Genomic DNA, 17,838 nt, shown 5'->3' on the forward strand with positions numbered 1-17,838 from the left:
TTTGGAGGGTGGCTTTGCTGGATTCTGTAATAGACCATTAGCGAAGCATTTAATTCTGGTGATGTTTTGGGATAAGGAGGGGTCTGGCCCCATGAATTGGCCACCCCTCTCTCTTATCTTTCTGCCCTTGTTGGTTCTCAGTAGCAGATGTGGTTTCTCTGCAAATACCAGGACCGACCATGTTCGAGAATCATGGTTTTAGGAAAGCCTCTTGTTAGCTCTAAGTACCTTGTGCACTGGGGACAGACTTTAAAAAGTTGATGATTTTGGGTTTCTCAAATCCAGTGGCTCTGGTCTCCAGGAGCCTGTTGTTGAAAGACTCCCACAGCAAACGGCCACACGTTTCTTGGCTTTGCACGGATAGACTTCTGGAGGTTGGGCTTGTAACCATATTAGCAACGCTAGTAGTGGCGGCTCTGTGTTAAATGCATACCTCCTATGATTCCATGTAAATCCAGCCACAATACCCTGGCGTTAGGTATTGTCATCCCCATTTTACAGATGAGAAAATTGAAGCTGAGGGATTAAGAGACGTGCCCTGAGCTACGCAGCTCTAGAGCTAAAACTGAACTCGGGCAAGCCTGCTGGCAGCCCCGCTGCTTTCCTGTGAGGGTTGCCTGTTGACTCTGAGACACCAGCGTTTCAATCCATGGCCTTTTAAAGAAAGAAAAAGAAATCTTGACTCTCTAGCGACATGCCAGCCCTGTACCGAGTAGAGCAACCCAAGATGGCTTTTTAATGAATGTGTAAAATGCTGTGATTTTCTTTTGTTGTTATTGATGTGTTTGTTCAAATTCCTTTTGCGAATGCGCATTTGTTTTGAAACCAAACCTGTCTTTCTTGCCTACATTTCAGTCAGAACTAAGACATGGTCCGTTTTACTATATGAAGCAGCCACTCACCACAGACCCTGTTGATGTTGTACCGCAGGACGGACGAAATGATTTCTACTGCTGGGTTTGTCACCGGGAAGGCCAAGTGCTTTGCTGTGAGCTCTGTCCCCGGGTTTATCACGCTAAGTGTCTGAGACTGACATCGGAACCAGAGGGGGACTGGTTTTGTCCTGAGTGTGAGGTTAGTTCCTGACGAACGAATGCGCGTTGTCTGCCTCGTTTCTTCTCCTTTCTCTTTCTTCCTTTCGTTTCGAATTGTTCGCATAATCCCGCCACAAGGAAAAGAGAAATTTCTTGCCTTCTGTCTCCTCTATCCCGGTCATCCCTTTTGGGGAGCAACAGTGGCCGTGGCCTTGGCACTGCAGCTCTTGGAAAGACGGTTGCACTGAATCTGGTTTTTGATTCGTCCCGGGTCGTTGGATCACGCTGAGGCCTGCAGCCTTTTTCGAGTCTCCTGTCATGAACATTTCAGAAGTTCACTTAGGAACGCCTAGCAGTTGACATATTTTGAAAAGAGCTTGTGAAGTGTCCGCCTTCCTTGCACGTCCTCTCCTGCTGCATCATGGAGTCGTCGGCCGTGGCCACGCTGGGAAGACTGTGTTGGTTGTGTGTTCCACGTGGTTGTGGTTGCATCTGGTGCTTCCGTTCTCGCAACAGCTCTTTCTCCAGTGCCTATGAGGTACTCAGGGTTCGACAGCAAACACGAAGAAGCCTGGATCCCATTCTTTTTCAGAAGAAAAGAAGACAAACCAAAATAAAGTTATATACAGTGTTAGGAGAAGAGTGTTCTAGACGAACAGAATCTACATTGATGAGTAGGGAGTGGGGGTGGGGGTGCAAGGTGTTTCCATTGTACTTTTATTTATTTATTTATTTATTTATTTATTTTTTTGTCTTTTCTAGGGCTGCACCAGGGCATATGGAGGTTCCCAGGCTAGGGGTCTAATTGGAGCTGTAGGCGCCGGCCCATGCCAGAGTCACAGCAACACCAGATCCGAGCTGCGTCTACGATCTACACCACAGTTCACGGCAACGCCGGATCCTTAACCCCCTGAGCAAGGCCAAGGATCGAACCCGAAACCTCATGGTTCCCAGTCAGATTCGTTAACCACTTAGCCGAGACGGGAACGCCAAGGTGTTTCCGTTTTAAATGAAGAAGTGCGGGAAGCCCTCCTTAGGATTTGAGAAAGACCTGAAGAAGAGAACGAGCGAGCCATGGAGCCACAGGGGGAAGACCTTCCAGGCAGACAAGCTGCAGGTATAGAGCCAGAGGCGGAAGCACGCTGATGTAGTGCAGGGAACATGTATGTTTATTTGTAGCAAAGCCTTAAGCACACTTCATTAAAACAGTTACTGTGGGAGTTTCCTTGTGACACAGCAGGTTGAGTATCTGGCATTGTGGTAGGCGGGGTGGTGCGGGTTCGTCCATGGCCTGGGAACTTCTGTAGGCTGCAGGTGCAGCCAAAAAAAGCCAAAAACAAAAACAAGAGTTCCTGTTCTGGTGCCGTGGGTTAAGGACCTGGCATTGCTGCAGCTGTGGCATAGGTCTCAGCTGCGGTTCAGGTTCGATTCCTAGCCCAGGAACTTCTGTGTGTCCTGGGTGTGGCCAAAAAACAAACCAAAGCAGTCGTGATGGCTTCCACTCTTCTGCGATGTCTTAGTCTTGGCAGCTTCCAACTGTGATGCTTTTTCCAAATGCTGAAGATGAGAATGTCATCTGCAACATCGTTTAGTGTGGAATGTCCCTTGCGTTCAGAGGTATATTGGTCTTAGATCTCAAATGAGGATGTTGGAAGTGGAAAGCCCTCCCAGGTGTTGATCGTGGGGACGAAAAGCAAGCTCTAGGATAGCGACTGTAGTACCTCTTGAAGATAAGAAATATACAGAGAGAAATTAGACATCCAGTCAGTATGGCGTGATGATGACACCGAAATTGTGTTCTGCCCCTAAAATTGCAGAAACTGGCCACTAGATGGAGAGATGGGCAGGACACGGGTTGCCTGGCAAGGCCTTCCTCTTCAGAGCCCCACCTCGTTCTGCTGCCTTGGTGTGGGAACTGGAACCTTCATCTCGAGTTCCTTTTGTCTCTCAACCCACCCTTCCCAGTTGTTCAATAATTTTGCAGGAAGTTCCCTGATGGCCTTGCGTTTGAGAATCTGGCATTATCACTGCTGTGGCTTGGGTCACTTCTGTGGCACAGGTTCAATCCCTGGGCCGGGAATTTCCACAGGCCGAGGATGTGGCCAAAATAAAAATGTCTATTAAAATAATTTTGCAAGGAGGATAATGGCTCAGATAGGGTGCTTTTGCTGCAAATAATAGATCTTGATGAAAGGCAGCTGAAACGGTAAGGATGCGTTACCGTGTGTAGAAGCAACGCAGAGGCAGGGCCAGACCAGAGTTTGTGCAGAGCCAGACACTGCATTTCCGTGTGGAGGCGATCTGTTCCTCGTGGCTCTAAGGTGGCTGCTGGGGATCCCATCACATGTGGCTAGACAACCATCCCCCTCAGAGGAGTGTCTCTCCTCACGTGTCTTTTTATCAGCCTCCGGCTGACAGGCCCTTGGGCTCCGTGGCCAGCATTGGATCACCAGTCCCCCTGCAAGAAAGGCTTGAAAATACCCGTCTGGCACTCTCAGTCTGTCATGTGGGAACCATGCATTGACAGCCAGCATTGACAGCATTGACCCATTGAGGGGGGCTGGGGCGGGAAGAGGTGAATGACAGTTGAGTGGGCAACCCAAGCGTTGACCTTGAATGGTTATCTAGAAATGAGCTGGAATTCAAACCCATGGGTGTTAAACGTCTAAGACTTAGGGTCCGGAGTTTCTTCCAGGGGCGAACTGGGGAGGCAGTCAGCTGGGGAGACAGCCGTTTCAGGCTCTGATAGCTGAGAAGTTGGTTCCCTGCACCATGGGCCGATTTCCGCTTCTGGGCACCGCTCCTGTTGCCCTTGTTCTCGACAACGGACCGGACACAGCTAGAAGTTCCTTGTGGAGAATTCAGACATCGAAGAATGGAGACTAGAATTCCATGGCAATTCATTGGAGAAAACTCTTCTCAGCTCTCTGCGCAGATAGTTCAAGAGCATTTTCTGACGTCATACGAATTTGCTATTTTTGTTGTCGCTACCTAAGGCTTCTGAAGCTCTGAGATATAGGACCAGATTTACAGAGCAGAATCTGGCTTCAGATGTGTCTTTGGTGGAATTTCTCTTATAAAGTGATGTTTATTGCCCATGGAGATAAGCAGTTAGATTCTGCTCTGTGCATTGTTTGCCAGGATTTCCTGAGTGGGTTCCCAACAGTGGAGACGGAGAAGGAAGTCGTGTTTATTATGAGTTCCTGCCATTCCTTAGGTTGTTTCTACAGGGAAGACTGTCCCTTTCCATCCACGATGTCACCGAGTGAATGCCTTGTCAGTTTCCAGGAAGATAGCCCAGGACCTTAAGAGGATCAAGGGACGTGGCCGATTCATTGTGTGAAGAAGTGACTCTGAAACCATCAGTGGCCTTTTTCATATCCTGTACTTGAAACCCAAGGTTATAATAGTGACAATTTTTCAGGACCTTGCCTACCTGCACCTTTTTCTGATTATATCATCTCTATGAGCTCAAAAACTTTTCTTAATAAGGTAATCAATGGATTGGTGTGCTCCTTAATCTTTATCCATGGATCCTGCCCACAAGTCAAGACCGGAGTCCTGGTCAAGCAAAACAACTGGTCTTATTTGTTTATTTATTTATTTGGGTTAGGGCTGCACCCGCGGCGTATGGAAATTTCCAGGCCTGGGGTCGAATCAGAGTTGCAGCAGCCAGCCTACGCCACAGCCACGGCAACACCAGATCTGAGCCAATCTGCCGTTTGTACCATAGCTGGAGGCAACGCTGGCTCCTTAACCTACTTAGTGAGGCCAGGGATAGAACCTGCATCCTCGCGGACACTGTGTCAGGTTCTTAACCTGCTGAGCCATAACGGGAACTTCCGCAGCTGGTCTTGTTTGGACAGGAATTATTTGTTCTGCGTGAGAAACAGAATTATTTGTTCTGGAAAATTAAGAGGGTAGGTAACTGAGTGTGTGGGATAGGAACTGTATTTTCTAACCGGCTGTTTGTGTGATTTTGACTTGTAGAAGATAACGGTGGCTGAGTGCATCGAGACTCAGAGTAAAGCCATGACCATGCTCACCATCGAACAGTTATCCTACCTGCTCAAGTTTGCCATTCAGAAGATGAAACAGCCAGGGGTAAGAAGGTGGTCCCTCTTGCTGTCAGCGTAAAGGGCAGAGAGGCACTTTTGTTCCTTGTAGTTGCCTTAGCTTTTCCAGACACTTACTCTTTGAGTCTGGGGCGCTCGATTTCCAGTATCTGTAAATTAACGATAAGGGACAGCGGTGTTCAGTTCGTTCTCAAAAGCGAGCGCTTTGTGTCCCCAAGAGTTTAATCAGGACCTGACATGCGGTAGAAAAGTTGGTGGGGATTTAAGATTTTGAGTGGTTGTGAAGTGAAACCTGAGACCCATTTCAGCCCTGATTCTTTATGATCAGGGACTAATGATGGGTCCTTCAAGGAAAGCTCAACCAGTGAGCTTCCCAGGAGTAAGGATGTGGGTTGCTCCTTCAGGTGTCAGAAGGGACAGGACGTACAGCCTTTACCCTGTAAGGAAAATCTGCATGTCAGGGCCGGGCTGCCACATTCAGCTGAAACAAGCCACGTGCTCCTCAGTGATTCCCTCCCAAGCCTCCGGTCATATCATGGCTGTGGTGGTTTTGTCATTTCTGTGACCGTTTTCAGAAAGATGGCAGTCAAATACTTTGTGTATAAAAATAGCATGCTACGGCCAGATGACATGTTGTGATGATCCACACCTTGCGACAGTTTTCCCTGCAGAGACTTGGGTTCTTGGTAGGGTTCCCGTCTGATGTGTACAAAAGGGCCGTACAGTCTAGGGGTGACCTTTGCTGAAACCCTTCAGAGTTTGCTTTCTAAGTCAAACGGCTGTACAGAAACGTAGAATCTTAGCGTTTTTATTAGCCACTGTGGTTTAACTTTAAAAAAAAGTAGAAGCTTTAGTTTTAAGGTTATGTCCTGAAATTTGATATCATGAGGAAAAAAGTCCCGAGCGTGCCAGTTGGGTGTTGCTAAATTGGGAACCTGTCTGTCTCTTTCACAAGATCTCCGTCAATGGAAGCAAACACACATAGCTTCCGTGTTGTTAAAAAAAAAAAAAAGGAACGAACACCAAAAATACCCCAACTTTGGCAAGAGCAATAGATTCATATAGATTTGTCCGCACTGTAGACTTATAAACCAAAAAGAGAAGTCAAAGAAGGTGCTGATTTCTTACGTAAAGTGTTTGTTGTAAAATGAGTCAGGGCAGAACGTTGCTGATTTTGTGGAAGCAGCTTTTGAACATATGGTGATTCTGCATATGAAAGAGCTCAGATACCTGCAAGTGGGAACCCATTCAGATGACTTGTTTGAGCATAATTTGGTGTTCAGTTACATCTTTTAGATTTTTTAATTGGTAAATAGCATCCATCCATAAACCAGGCCTTCCATTTTGAACCGAGTCAAGTAGGGCTTTAGAAAGTGGATCAAGAGAGAAAACCTTTACATAGTCCCAGTGTTGAAGGTCATATGGCTCCTTAAAGGAGGAGCAAAATCTCACTACAATCCCTGCCCGTGTATGTAGGATACCTCTGGGCACTTAGGGGAGCTTTGCTTGGCGTTTCTTCTGTAGGTGTAGGCTGATTTCACCCCCTGTCAGTTTTGATTGTGAGCATTTACAGTGTATTTGATAAGCCTCCTTCAGAGTTCAGGTCTAAAGTGACTGAGAGCCTGTTGTTCTTGTCTGTCTGAATTTAAGAGGCCTGGACCTGTTATTCGAGTGTATTATCTGTATACTGAAAACAAAACACACGACAGAACAGAACACAACTGGCCCGTTGATTATAACCAGGCAGCATTAGAAGGTGAACCAGTGTGGAGCCTCCCCAGGTCTTGTTTTTGTAGCAAGCTTTAGATTTGTCTTATCTGGGGAGTGAGTTGCCCCCACCTGTAAAGTACTTGGTTGGAATCAGTGCTCGGTCTTCCGTTGCAGTGATGGGTTCGTGTCTGTGTGTGTGCACCTTTTCTCTTGTAGACAGACGCATTCCAGAAGCCCGTTCCATTGGAACAGCATCCTGACTATGCAGAGTACATCTTCCATCCCATGGACCTTTGTACATTGGAAAAGGTTGGCTTCCATGGAAGAGCCCACACTTGTTGAGATGACTGAAGATCCTCCCTCACTTCCTGTGCCCCGTCTCGATTTTTTTTTCTCTCACCTGTGGCATGCGGAAGTTCCCGGGCCAAGGATCGGACCAGTGCCATCGCAATGACAATGCCTGATCCTTAGCCCATTAAGCTACCAGGGAACTCCACATGCCCCATCTCAAGTGAAATAGTTCCTTCGCATCTCCTCTCCACCATTTTTATACGGATAGAAGCACTGACTCTCCATCCCCAACTTGTTCTGTGACATTTTCCCACGGATTGCAGTGGGGTGTGGAAACGCACTGCCTAGCTCCAAATACTATCTCTGCTGGTGATTCTGAGAAAGCCACAGCTGCTAAAAACTAGTCATTTGACGGATTTAGCCTTTCCCTTCTCTTTCTTTTGGAGGTGCTAATGACAGCAGCAGGAAGGAAGATGAAAAAAATAAATGTCTGGGAAACCTTCATGTTAGCAATAAATATGTGGCTTCATTTTTCCCTTTTTTGTCTTTTTAGGGCCGCATCTGCGGCACATAGAGGTTCCCAGGCTAGGGGTCTAATCGGAGCTGCAGCTGCCAGCCTTTGCCACAGCCATAGCAACGCCAAATCCGAGCCGCATCTGCGACCTACACCACAGCTCACGGCAACGCCGGAACCTTAACCCACTGAGCGAGGCCAGGGATCAAACCCACAACCTCATGGTTCCTAGTTGGATTCGTTTCCGCTGCGCCACGACGGGGACTCCCATATGTGGCTTCTTAGATCTGCTAATTCTACTGATGATATTTCTTCAACACCTAAAGGTGTTCTTTAGCGTTCAAGCTAAAAATGCCCCTTGTAACATTTTGGATTGTGGATGTCATCCTAGCTGATTTTCAAATTGTTGGCACCAAACTGTGGACCAAGAAAGGCAAGGATGAGGAGCAGGCCTGACTTCATGTTGTCTGTATTGGTGACCCCCCCCCCCCCCCCCGCCCCCAACCCCAGTAGTAAATCCAGGCTGCTTTTGAAAACTGTACACACCCTTATGGTATTAAAAAAAGAGGGCATTCCAAAAAGATAAGGTTGGAATCCTAGCTTCATAAATTAATAGCTTTGGAAGCTTGGACTAGTTCCTTAACATTACCGTGCCTCTGTTTCCCTGTCTGTAAAATGGGGCTAGTACCAGCTTCATGGAGTTTTCAGTTAGGAGGCTGACGTGAGACTATACAGCTAACACATATGTAAATATATAGCGCACCCTGGCTCGTTGGACGAAACCACTGGATAAATGACAGTGCTGTAAGGAGAGAATTCAAGCTAGGAGGATGAACGCAGTGAATTCATTTTTATAGAGTCATAGATCTCAAGTATAATAGCATCTTGGGAAATGAGTGAAGCATTAATTAATTTGGCAAATGACTGCTAAGAAAATTATGTGGAGACGCAGGTGTTACTGGCTTTGGTTTCTAGAGACTCACCGGTGATTATTTTCCATGACTTTTCTCCCCAGAATGCTAAAAAGAAAATGTATGGCTGCACAGAAGCCTTCCTGGCTGATGCAAAGTGGATTTTGCACAACTGCATCATATATAATGGGGGTGAGTGATGCTGATGACTCTAAGAAAGAGAGGATGCTGTGTGTGTTGGCTATTCTCCTGCCCTTCATTTAAAAAGAAAAAAAAAAACCAGGCTTTTTTTTCATGCGTCAGAGCCAATAGTTGAGAATACTTGTGAATACATGGCTAACGTGTGAATAATACCGTTTTTTTTGGGGGGGCCTCTGCTTGCAGTGGCTTCACGTGGATCTCAGTTCCCAAACCAGGGATTGAACCCAGGCCGCAGTGGTGAAAGCACCACATCCTAACCACTAGACCCCCAGGGATCTCCCTGTCACCTGCCCTTTTAAAAAACCTTATTTATAATAATTACCTAAAATAAAAAGCACAGACTTTATAGGTAGATTCCGTGAATTTGACAGACGTGTAACCACCTTTGTAACTCCAACCCTAAATAAGCTCCTGGGACATTTCTTTGACCCTATTTTATTCCCACTTGGCCCTCTCCAGTAAAGCCACCCTCCTCCAAAGGAACTACTGATCTCTTTTCTCTATAGGTTAGTTTTACACATTCTAGGATTTCCCAGCAGCCGAGTCAGAGTCAGGCTACACTGATACAGTGTAGTATTTTTTTTTTGTTGTTGTTGTTATTGTTGTTGTTGCTATTTCTTGGGCCGCTCCCGCGGCATAGGGAGGTTCCCAGGCTAGGGGTTGAATCGGAGCTGTAGCCACCAGGAGCTGTAGCCACCGGCCTACGCCAGAGCCACAGCAATGCGGGATCCGAGCCGCGTCTGCAACCTACACCACAGCTCATGGCAACGCCGGATCGTTAACCCACTGAGCAAGGGCAGGGACGGAACCCGCAACCTCATGGTTCCTAGTCGGATTCGTTAACCACTGCGCCACGACGGGAACTCCAAGTGTAGTATTTTTAAGATTCATTCATGCTATTGTGTGTATCAGTGGTTTCTTAATTCTTTTTTGTCTTTTTGCTATTTCTTGGGCCGCTCCCGCAGCATATGGAGGTTCCCAGGCTAGGGGTCCAATCGGAGCTATAGCCACCGGCCTATGCCAGAGCCACAGCAACGCGGGATCCGAGCCGGGTCTGCGACCTACACCACAGCTCATGGCAATGCTGGATCCTTAACCCACTGAGCAAGGCCAGGGATCGGAGCCGCAACCTCATGGTTCCTAGTCGGATTCGTTAACCACTGAGCCAGGACGGGAACTCCAGTGGTTTCTTATTTCTGAGTGGTTTTTTTTAAATTGTACTAAGTGATTTATTTATCCATTCTCTTTTTTTGATGTTGATGGATATTTGGATTGGTGCCAGTTTTTTGCTACTGTGCTTCAAGCCACCGTGAACGTTCTTATGCAAGTCTCCGTGTGGACATATGTTTTCTTTTCTCTTGGGTAAATACCCCAGGGTACTATTGCTAGATCAGTGGGTAGGTTTATATTTACACTTATGAGAAACTTTACCAAACTCTTTTGCAAATTGATTATATTATTTTACACTCCTAATGGTGTGTATGACGCGTTGTCACTCCACATCATTGGCAGCGTTATTCGGTATTGTCTTTTTAATTTTCGGCATGTTTTTAAAACGGCCACACCTGTGGCGTATGGAGTTTTTGGGGCAGGGAATCGGATCTGAGCTACAGCTGCAACTTATGCCGCAGGTGTGGCAACACTGCATCCTTTAACTGGGCATTGAACCCGCACCTTCACAGCGACCCGAGCTACTGCAGTTGGATTCTTTTTTTTTTTTTTCCCGTCTTTTTGCCATTTCTTGGGCTGCTCCCGCGGCATATGGAGGTTCCCAGGCTAGGGGTCTAATCAGAGCTGTAGCTACACCGGAGCCACAGCAACGCGGGATCTGAGCCGCATCTGCAACCTACGCCACAGCTCATGGCAACGCCAGATCGTTAACCCACCGAGCAAGGCCAGGGATCGAACCCGCAACCTCATGGTTCCTAGTCGGATTCGTTAACCACTGCGCCACGACGGGAACTCCTGCAGTTGGATTCTTAACCCATTGTGCTACAGGGGGAACTCCAGTCTTGAAAGCATGAAATATTATGCCATGGTGGTTTTGCCTGTCTGTTTCGAATACCTAAGTGTACTGAGTATCTTTTCATGTGCTTATAAGTCATTTGTGTATCTTTTGTTGGGAAAGGATCTGTGCAGACGTTGCTTATTTCAGAAATGAGGTTTTTGAGTTCCTGTCATGGAGCAGAGGAAATGAATCCGACTAGGAACCATGAGGTTGTGGGTTCGATCCCTGGCCTTGCTCAGTGGGTTAAGGATACACCGTTGCCATGAGCTGTGGTGTAGGTCGCAGACATGGCTCGGATCCCGCGTTGCTGTGGCTGTGGTGTAGGCCCGACGGCTACAGCTCTGATTGATTGGACCCCTAGCCTGGGAAACTCCATATGCCACAGGTGTGGCCCTAAAAATACCCCTCCCCCCAAAAAAGACAGAAATGGGGTTGTTTGTGCTTTTATTGTATTAATTACTTTATTAATTATTTTTGCTCTTTAGGGCCACGTCCGTGGTGTATGGAAGTTCCAAGGCTGGGGGTAGAATTGGAGCTGCATCTGCCGGCTTAGCCACAGCCACAACAACACTGGATCTCTGAACTATACCACAGCTCACAGCAATGCAAGATTCCTGACCCACTGAGTGAGGCCAGGGGTCGAACCTACATCCTCACGGATATTAGTTGGATTTGTTTCTGCTCTGTCACAATGGGAACTCCTGTTTTTTTTTGTTTAAATGAGAGTTGCTTGTTTATTGCAGGTTCCATCTTTTTTTTTTTTTTTTTTTTAAACTCTTTTTCTTTTTTGTGTCACAGGCAGTATGTGGAAGTTCCTGGGCCAGGGATCCAACCTATGCCACACAGCAGCAACCAGAGCCACAGTGGTGAGAACACAGGAGCCTCAGCCCTCTAGGCCATCAGAGAACTCCCTGTTTATTTTTATTTATTTTTGTTTTTTTAGGGTTGCACCCGCAGCATATGAAAGTTCCTAGGCTAGGGGTCGATGCCACAGCCACAACAACGCCAGATCCAACCCGAGTCTGCAACCAGTGTTGCAGTTTACGGCAATGCTGGGTCATTAACCCAGTGATTGGGGCCAGGGATCCAATTTGCAGCCTCATGGATACTAGTTGGGTTTGTTACCACTGAGCTGCAGTCGGAACTCCTGTGCTTTATTTTTGAGTTTTAGGAATTCCTTATATTCTGGATAAAGTTTTGTCTGTTGCGTTTTTGTGGGTTAAGAATGGAGCATGATTCCCATTATAATCTTCTCGATGGCACATTCATTTCCCATTGCCCTACCTTCTCCCACAATCCTCTCTGTCTACCTTTTAGATCAGGTGGATGTTTCAGTGTCCTGCTCCATCCTGTTCCTCTTGTCTCTTTGCTGGAATATTCTTCCACTTTTTTTTTTTTTGGCTTTTTAGGGCCGCACTCACAGCATACGGAAGTTTCCAGGATAAGGGCTGAATTGGAGCTGTAGCTGCTGGCCTACACCACAGCCGCAGCGATGCCAGATCTGAGCTGCGTGTGACACCTATCACAATTCACTGCAACGCCGGATCCTTAACCCACTGATTGAAGCAAGGGATTGAACCTGTGTCCCCATGGATACAAGTCAGATTCTTTTCTGCTGAGCCGCAGTGGGAACTCCCCCTCTCGTCTTTCTGCCTGGGTGATTTTCCTTGTCCTTGGATCCTTCTTTTGTGACCCAGACTGTACTGTGCGCTACCTGTTAAGGGCTTTCCATGGTACCTCTGCTTCCCCGTGCCAGCGTTGATCACACTTTCTGGATGATGCGTTTTTTATTTGTTTGAGTTGTTCACCAGGATGTAAGCTCTTTAAGGGCACATGCCATCTTGTTTCCTATATACCCTGGGGCGTAGCGGAGTCTACTGGGTGGTGTTTGAGGAAAGATACACGTGCTGCTTAAAGTACATGTTTGCGTTATTAACGCAGTAGCAGGTCTCTGGGGGGTTGTGGGGGGAGAAAGAGAGGTATCTGGGCACTGAGAATTTGTGTAAAGGTCATAAATTCCAACTTATGAAAGGTCAGTGAGATCATGTAAACGAATGAGGTCAGGTGGCAGACAAGTAGCAGCTTACGCCGGGATGGCCACTGGCCCCGGGGAGAGCTACACTCTGCAGAGAACAGGGAACTCCCACCTGGGCTGGAGGGGCCGGTACAGGATATTCCAGCGGTTCATTAGATGCTGAGCTCTCAGATCTTCTGAGTTTTCAAGATAGGCCAGAAACCTAGATATTTGTGTGTATGTGTGTGAAATCTTTTTGACGCCAAATTTACGATTTCTGAACATAGCATGTTTGAAGGAAATGTGGCTGTTTGACCATCTTGTTCTTTGGTTTTAGTGCAAAGTTGAGGGATTTAGAATTAGGCCTGGGGCCGCATCCTCAACTTGCAGTGAAGTAGTCTTCTGTACGGGATGACTCCTGAGCCTTGGTTTACTCAGTGGTGAAGTGGAAACAGTCATGCCTGCTTCCTGATGCGGCTGCTTTTTAATACTTTTTTGGTCGCACCCACATCATATGGATGGTCCCAGGCCTGGAACTGAATCCGAGCCTCAGCTGTGGACCAACGCCATAGCTGCCTCACTCTGGATCCTTAACCTACACGTTCGGCCAGGGATCATACCTGCGCCTCATTAGCCACCCAAGTCACTGCAGAGACAACGCCGGATACTTAACCTGGTGTGCCACAGTGGCAACTCTTCAACACAGCTTTTCTTTTTTTGCTTTTTAGGGCCCGACCCTCAGCATATGGAAGTTCTTGGCTTGGGGGTCAAATCAGGGCTACAGCTGCCAGCCCTACACCACAGCAATACAGGATCCGACCTATGTTTGCAACCTGTACCACAGCTCACGGCGCTGCCGGATCCTTAACCCACTGAGTGAGGCCAGGGGTAGCACCTGCATCCTCATGGTACTAGTCAGGCTCATTACTGCTGAGCCCCTAGGGGAGCATCCCCTAATACAGCTTCCTGAGGCGTCAACAAGAAAATGAACTTCAGAGCACCGTGCACGTCAGAGTTATCTAATTAAATGTCTTCTTTCCCCTGTACTTTTCTTGGGTCGGAGTCAGGGAGGTGGGTAGAATATAAAAGCATCTTTCAGTTACCAATTCATGAACTATAGAAACCAACACTAATCACTGAGTTTCAGAGACGATGACATCTAGGCCCCAAAGACTGGTTCATGGGAACACTCACATAATTAAAATGTGTTCGAAGCCAGAAACATCTGGCTTTTAACCTTTAAAACGTAATCCTGGGGGAAGGCAAGTTAAAAGGCTGTTAGTGGAAGTATAATCCCCAGTGTCTGTGTTTCAGTATTTCCATTTGAATTAACCCTATTTTCTTATTCCCTCAGGAAATCACAAATTGACACAAATAGCAAAAGTAGTCATCAAAATCTGTGAGCACGAGGTATGTGTTTCCCGCTGTCCCCTTCTGTGTGTACCTAGAATGATGGGTTGGAGTGACTGGCATTTCCATTGGCAGAATCTCCCAGTAGGTGGCTGTGATGATTTTGGAATTTGTTGAGGCAGATAGCACTCTGTCTCTTCAAGGCAAGTAAGAGCAACAGAGGGGGCTCTAGTGTGAAAAACACCCTTACCTTAGCCATGAGCTAAGACAGATGGGATTTGGTCAGCGCTGAGTCGTGGTCACGCACTGCACATCCTAAATTTTCTTGGTCGCCGAGAGTTCATGCTTTCTTTGCCCCACGTGCTGTGACGTCACCTCAGGTCCCTTTCAGTCTTCTGGCCCAAGTTGTTTGAGTTTTGACCTTATTCGAAGGAGAGGTCCTGACTTTCTTCCAGGGTGGCCAGGTGTCCTAGAGGAATAGCTGTAGTTTTGATGGAGTGGATGAAATGACCCTCCCGGGAGGCTCTAGTGGTTGCAGGACAGGCTTGGGGCAGAAACGGTGTAAGGGAGACCTTATTAGATCCCCATTGTGAGCATAAAAAATAAGATGTAATGGCCTTTGACCTGTCTGCAGACTCATCCATCCATGCATTCATTCGTAAAGAAAACATTTGGATGTCTTAGGGTATGTCTGGGTCTCTGTATTTCTGTAGAGAGAGTTTTATAATCTTCGTTTTTCTCTTTGAGTGTTTTCCTAGGTAATTAAACACTCAGGAAGAACAGAATTTTATCACGGCTGTTCTGATGATATATGTCCTTAGTAATTGTTAAAAGTGCAACCACCAGCTCTGAAGCTATTGACATGGTTTTGGGTAGATATTTCTTGATTGTTTCCTTGAAATACTACAGCAGCTTATACAGTGACCCAGATATTCTATGTCCTTTGCAATGCTGGAAGTTTGAATTTGAAAAATATTTATATAAATATAAAATATATTAAAAGTTATATATATATGTTTATTTATTTGGCTCCAGAGTGATCAGATCCTTAACGCACTGAGCAAGGCCAGGGATTGAACCTTTGTCCTCATGGATGCTAGTCAGATTCGTTTCCACTGAGCCACGGCAGGAACTCCAGACACACATTCTTTTTCTGCCATTCTCCTCCATCCCACTCCGTCGCTAGTGACTAGCTATAGTTCCCAGTGCTGTACAGCAGGATCGCATTGCTTATCTACTCCACAGGCAGTAGTGTGCATCCGTTTGGATTTCTTTGGTACAGGTGGTCATAGATGGATTTAATATGGATGTTGGTGGTGTGCAGTTGCCTATGGGCCGCTTGTTCAGTTGTTTCCCCCTTGAGGATTCATTGGTTTACCTGGATTTGGGTGCCGAAGCTTTGACTTTTACTTGGTGGGTGGTCACGAGGTAGAATTTATTGAACCCAGATGTTCGTTGTCTAGAATTCTCAACTTACCTGCTGGCAACACGCTTGTTTTGTGGGCTTCAATGCCGGGGCTGTCCTGTACTTGAGGTTGCTGCGTTGTTCTACCCAGAACCTTTGGAATAGCCTAGGAGAGTGGCTAGAAGGAAGAAATACATCTCTCCATTCATTTGTGGCCCATGAGTCAGTCCATTACAATTAATGATAATTGTGAAATTAGTAACTAATCATTAATTGAGGTGCTTTGTGTAATGCGGGAGATAACAACAAGGCTGATGATGATGGGAGGATACTAGCCACCGACAGGGCAGTGGTGTGTTGTGTGTGGACTTTGGAGCCGACGGCCTGGGTTCCAGCCCTGGCCCTGCCACTGTCACAGGGAGGCCTTGGGCACTTCTCACGTGATTTCTCGGGGCCTCATTTTCTCCTTCTGTAAAATGAGGACGACGGCAGTCCTGCCTTGGGGGGGTTGTGATGGGGGCATGAGTTGATATCCGTAGAATCCAAGCAGAGCTGACGGCACACGCTGAGGCTCTGATCGAATTGACTAATGTTTCTCTGTCACTTGACCTGCTTTATGTTTATCTCATTTAATCTCTGTTTGGTAGGTTCTTTCCTCATTCCCGTCCTGTGAGGTGAGGAAGTGCAGATTTTGAGATAAGCAACTTTTTTCTCTGAAGTTCTAGAGCTGGTAAATGGTGGAGCCTGAATTTAGAGCCAAGAAGGGGCTTCCGGGGCTAGTGGTCCTTTTTTTTTAAAAAAAACCTTTTTAAGGGCTGCACCCATGGCATATGGAGGTTCCCAGGCTGGGGGTCGAATCAGAGCTGCAGCCGAGGCCTACACCACAGCCAGTGCTGCAATTAGATACATGTCGCCATTGAGCATGGCAGGCGGAGGCCCTTCCCTCGGGAACCGACTGGGGAGTTCAGACAGGTAGGCTGAGGTCAGATCACACGTGGCCTTGAAAGAACTGACCAGGTGTTTAGATTTCATTGTGAGTTTCTCAGCCCTGGCACAACTGGTGTTAGAAGCCAGAGGAGTCTTTGTTGTAGGAATTGTCTTTGTACCATCAGAGATTCTAGTCGCAACTGCCCACCCTCAGTTGCAAAATCTGAAACCATCTGCAGACGTTGCCAAGTGTCTGAGCCACTGGTCCACAGGGAGGACCTGATGGGATCTGCGTCTGTAGAAGATTCTGGGTGCCCTTTCTGTTGTGGGGATGGCTCGAGGTTGGGAAGCGAGGAGCCGTGGTCCAGAGAGGGATGGTGGTGGCTTGGGCTCGGAGAGGAACGTCGTATTAAGGTTCAGCGTGGTCACCAATGTGGGATTCGGTTTAACAAACCTTACCTGCCAGTATCATCACGCGTTCCTTGAAGATCTACGGGTATAAGGCCCCTGGGAATGACATGTTCTAACATACTTTGTCGTTACAGATGAATGAAATTGAAGTATGTCCAGAGTGTTACCTAGCTGCTTGCCAAAAACGAGATAACTGGTTTTGTGAGCCTTGTGTAAGTTGGATTTCCTTTCCTTTCTTTATTTTCTGAATTCTTTGCTTTGGGTGACCCAAGATAACTTTCTCCAGGTGGCTTATTGGATGAAACTTCGAATGAAGTTTTTATATTATTTTTATTTTTATTTTTTACAAGTCGTCATCTTCCTTTTTTTCCTCTTCTTCTTCTCTGGCCGACCTGTGGCCTATGGAGTTCCTGGGCCAGGGATCAGATCGGATCTGTGGTTGCAACTTACGCTGCAGCTGTGGTACTGCTGGATACGTTAGCCCACCGTGCCAGCCCTGGGATTGAACCTGCGTCCTGGCACTCCCAAGATGCTGCCAGTCTCTTTGTGCCACAGTGGGAACTCCTGGGTTAAGTTTTTAAATAATTTCCTTTTTTTTTTAGGGCCTCATCCAAGGTTTGTGGAAGTTCCCAGGCTGGGGGTCGAATTGGAGCTGTAGCTGCCAGCCCATAGCCACAGCAACACAAGATCTGAGCTGCGTCTGTGACCTACAGCACAGCTCATGGCAAAACTGGATCCTTAACCCACTAAGCAACGCCAAGGATCTCACCGGCATCCTCATGGATGCTAGTCAGGTTCATTACCACTGAGCCGCAACAGGAACTCCTAAAATAATTTTCTTATTGATCAAGTCATGGCAGAGTAGAGGAATCCAGGTGCGGTAAACCTCTTTGACTTAAAATTCCTGTGCCAGAGGCAGCAGCATGATTTATTGGGTTTGTTAGCTTCCAGAACAACAGGATGCTGAGTAAAAAGGAGTTGACCAG

General features: G+C 47.0%; 1 protein-coding gene across 15 annotated transcripts in view; it reads left to right on the forward strand.

Annotated features, from left to right (window-relative positions):
* The window catches only part of ZMYND8 (zinc finger MYND-type containing 8), a 131,986-nt gene that overhangs the window by 51,661 nt on the left and 62,487 nt on the right, over nucleotides 1-17,838 (forward strand). For 11 of the 15 annotated variants that reach the window (XM_047770943.1, XM_047770937.1, XM_047770935.1 and 8 more), the window contains 6 exons: nucleotides 856-1,074; nucleotides 5,025-5,138; nucleotides 7,037-7,129; nucleotides 8,641-8,728; nucleotides 14,114-14,169; nucleotides 16,987-17,064. In XM_047770943.1, the coding sequence (XP_047626899.1) occupies nucleotides 856-1,074; nucleotides 5,025-5,138; nucleotides 7,037-7,129; nucleotides 8,641-8,728; nucleotides 14,114-14,169; nucleotides 16,987-17,064 (648 nt within the window). The remainder of the gene's footprint in view (nucleotides 1-855; nucleotides 1,075-5,024; nucleotides 5,139-7,036; nucleotides 7,130-8,640; nucleotides 8,729-14,113; nucleotides 14,170-16,986; nucleotides 17,065-17,838) is intronic. The other 4 variants (XM_047770945.1, XM_047770948.1, XM_047770941.1 and 1 more) reach the window with 1 other exon arrangement.

Source organism: Phacochoerus africanus, chromosome 3 (assembly GCF_016906955.1).
Source record: "Phacochoerus africanus isolate WHEZ1 chromosome 3, ROS_Pafr_v1, whole genome shotgun sequence".
Taxonomy (NCBI): domain Eukaryota; kingdom Metazoa; phylum Chordata; class Mammalia; order Artiodactyla; family Suidae; genus Phacochoerus; species Phacochoerus africanus.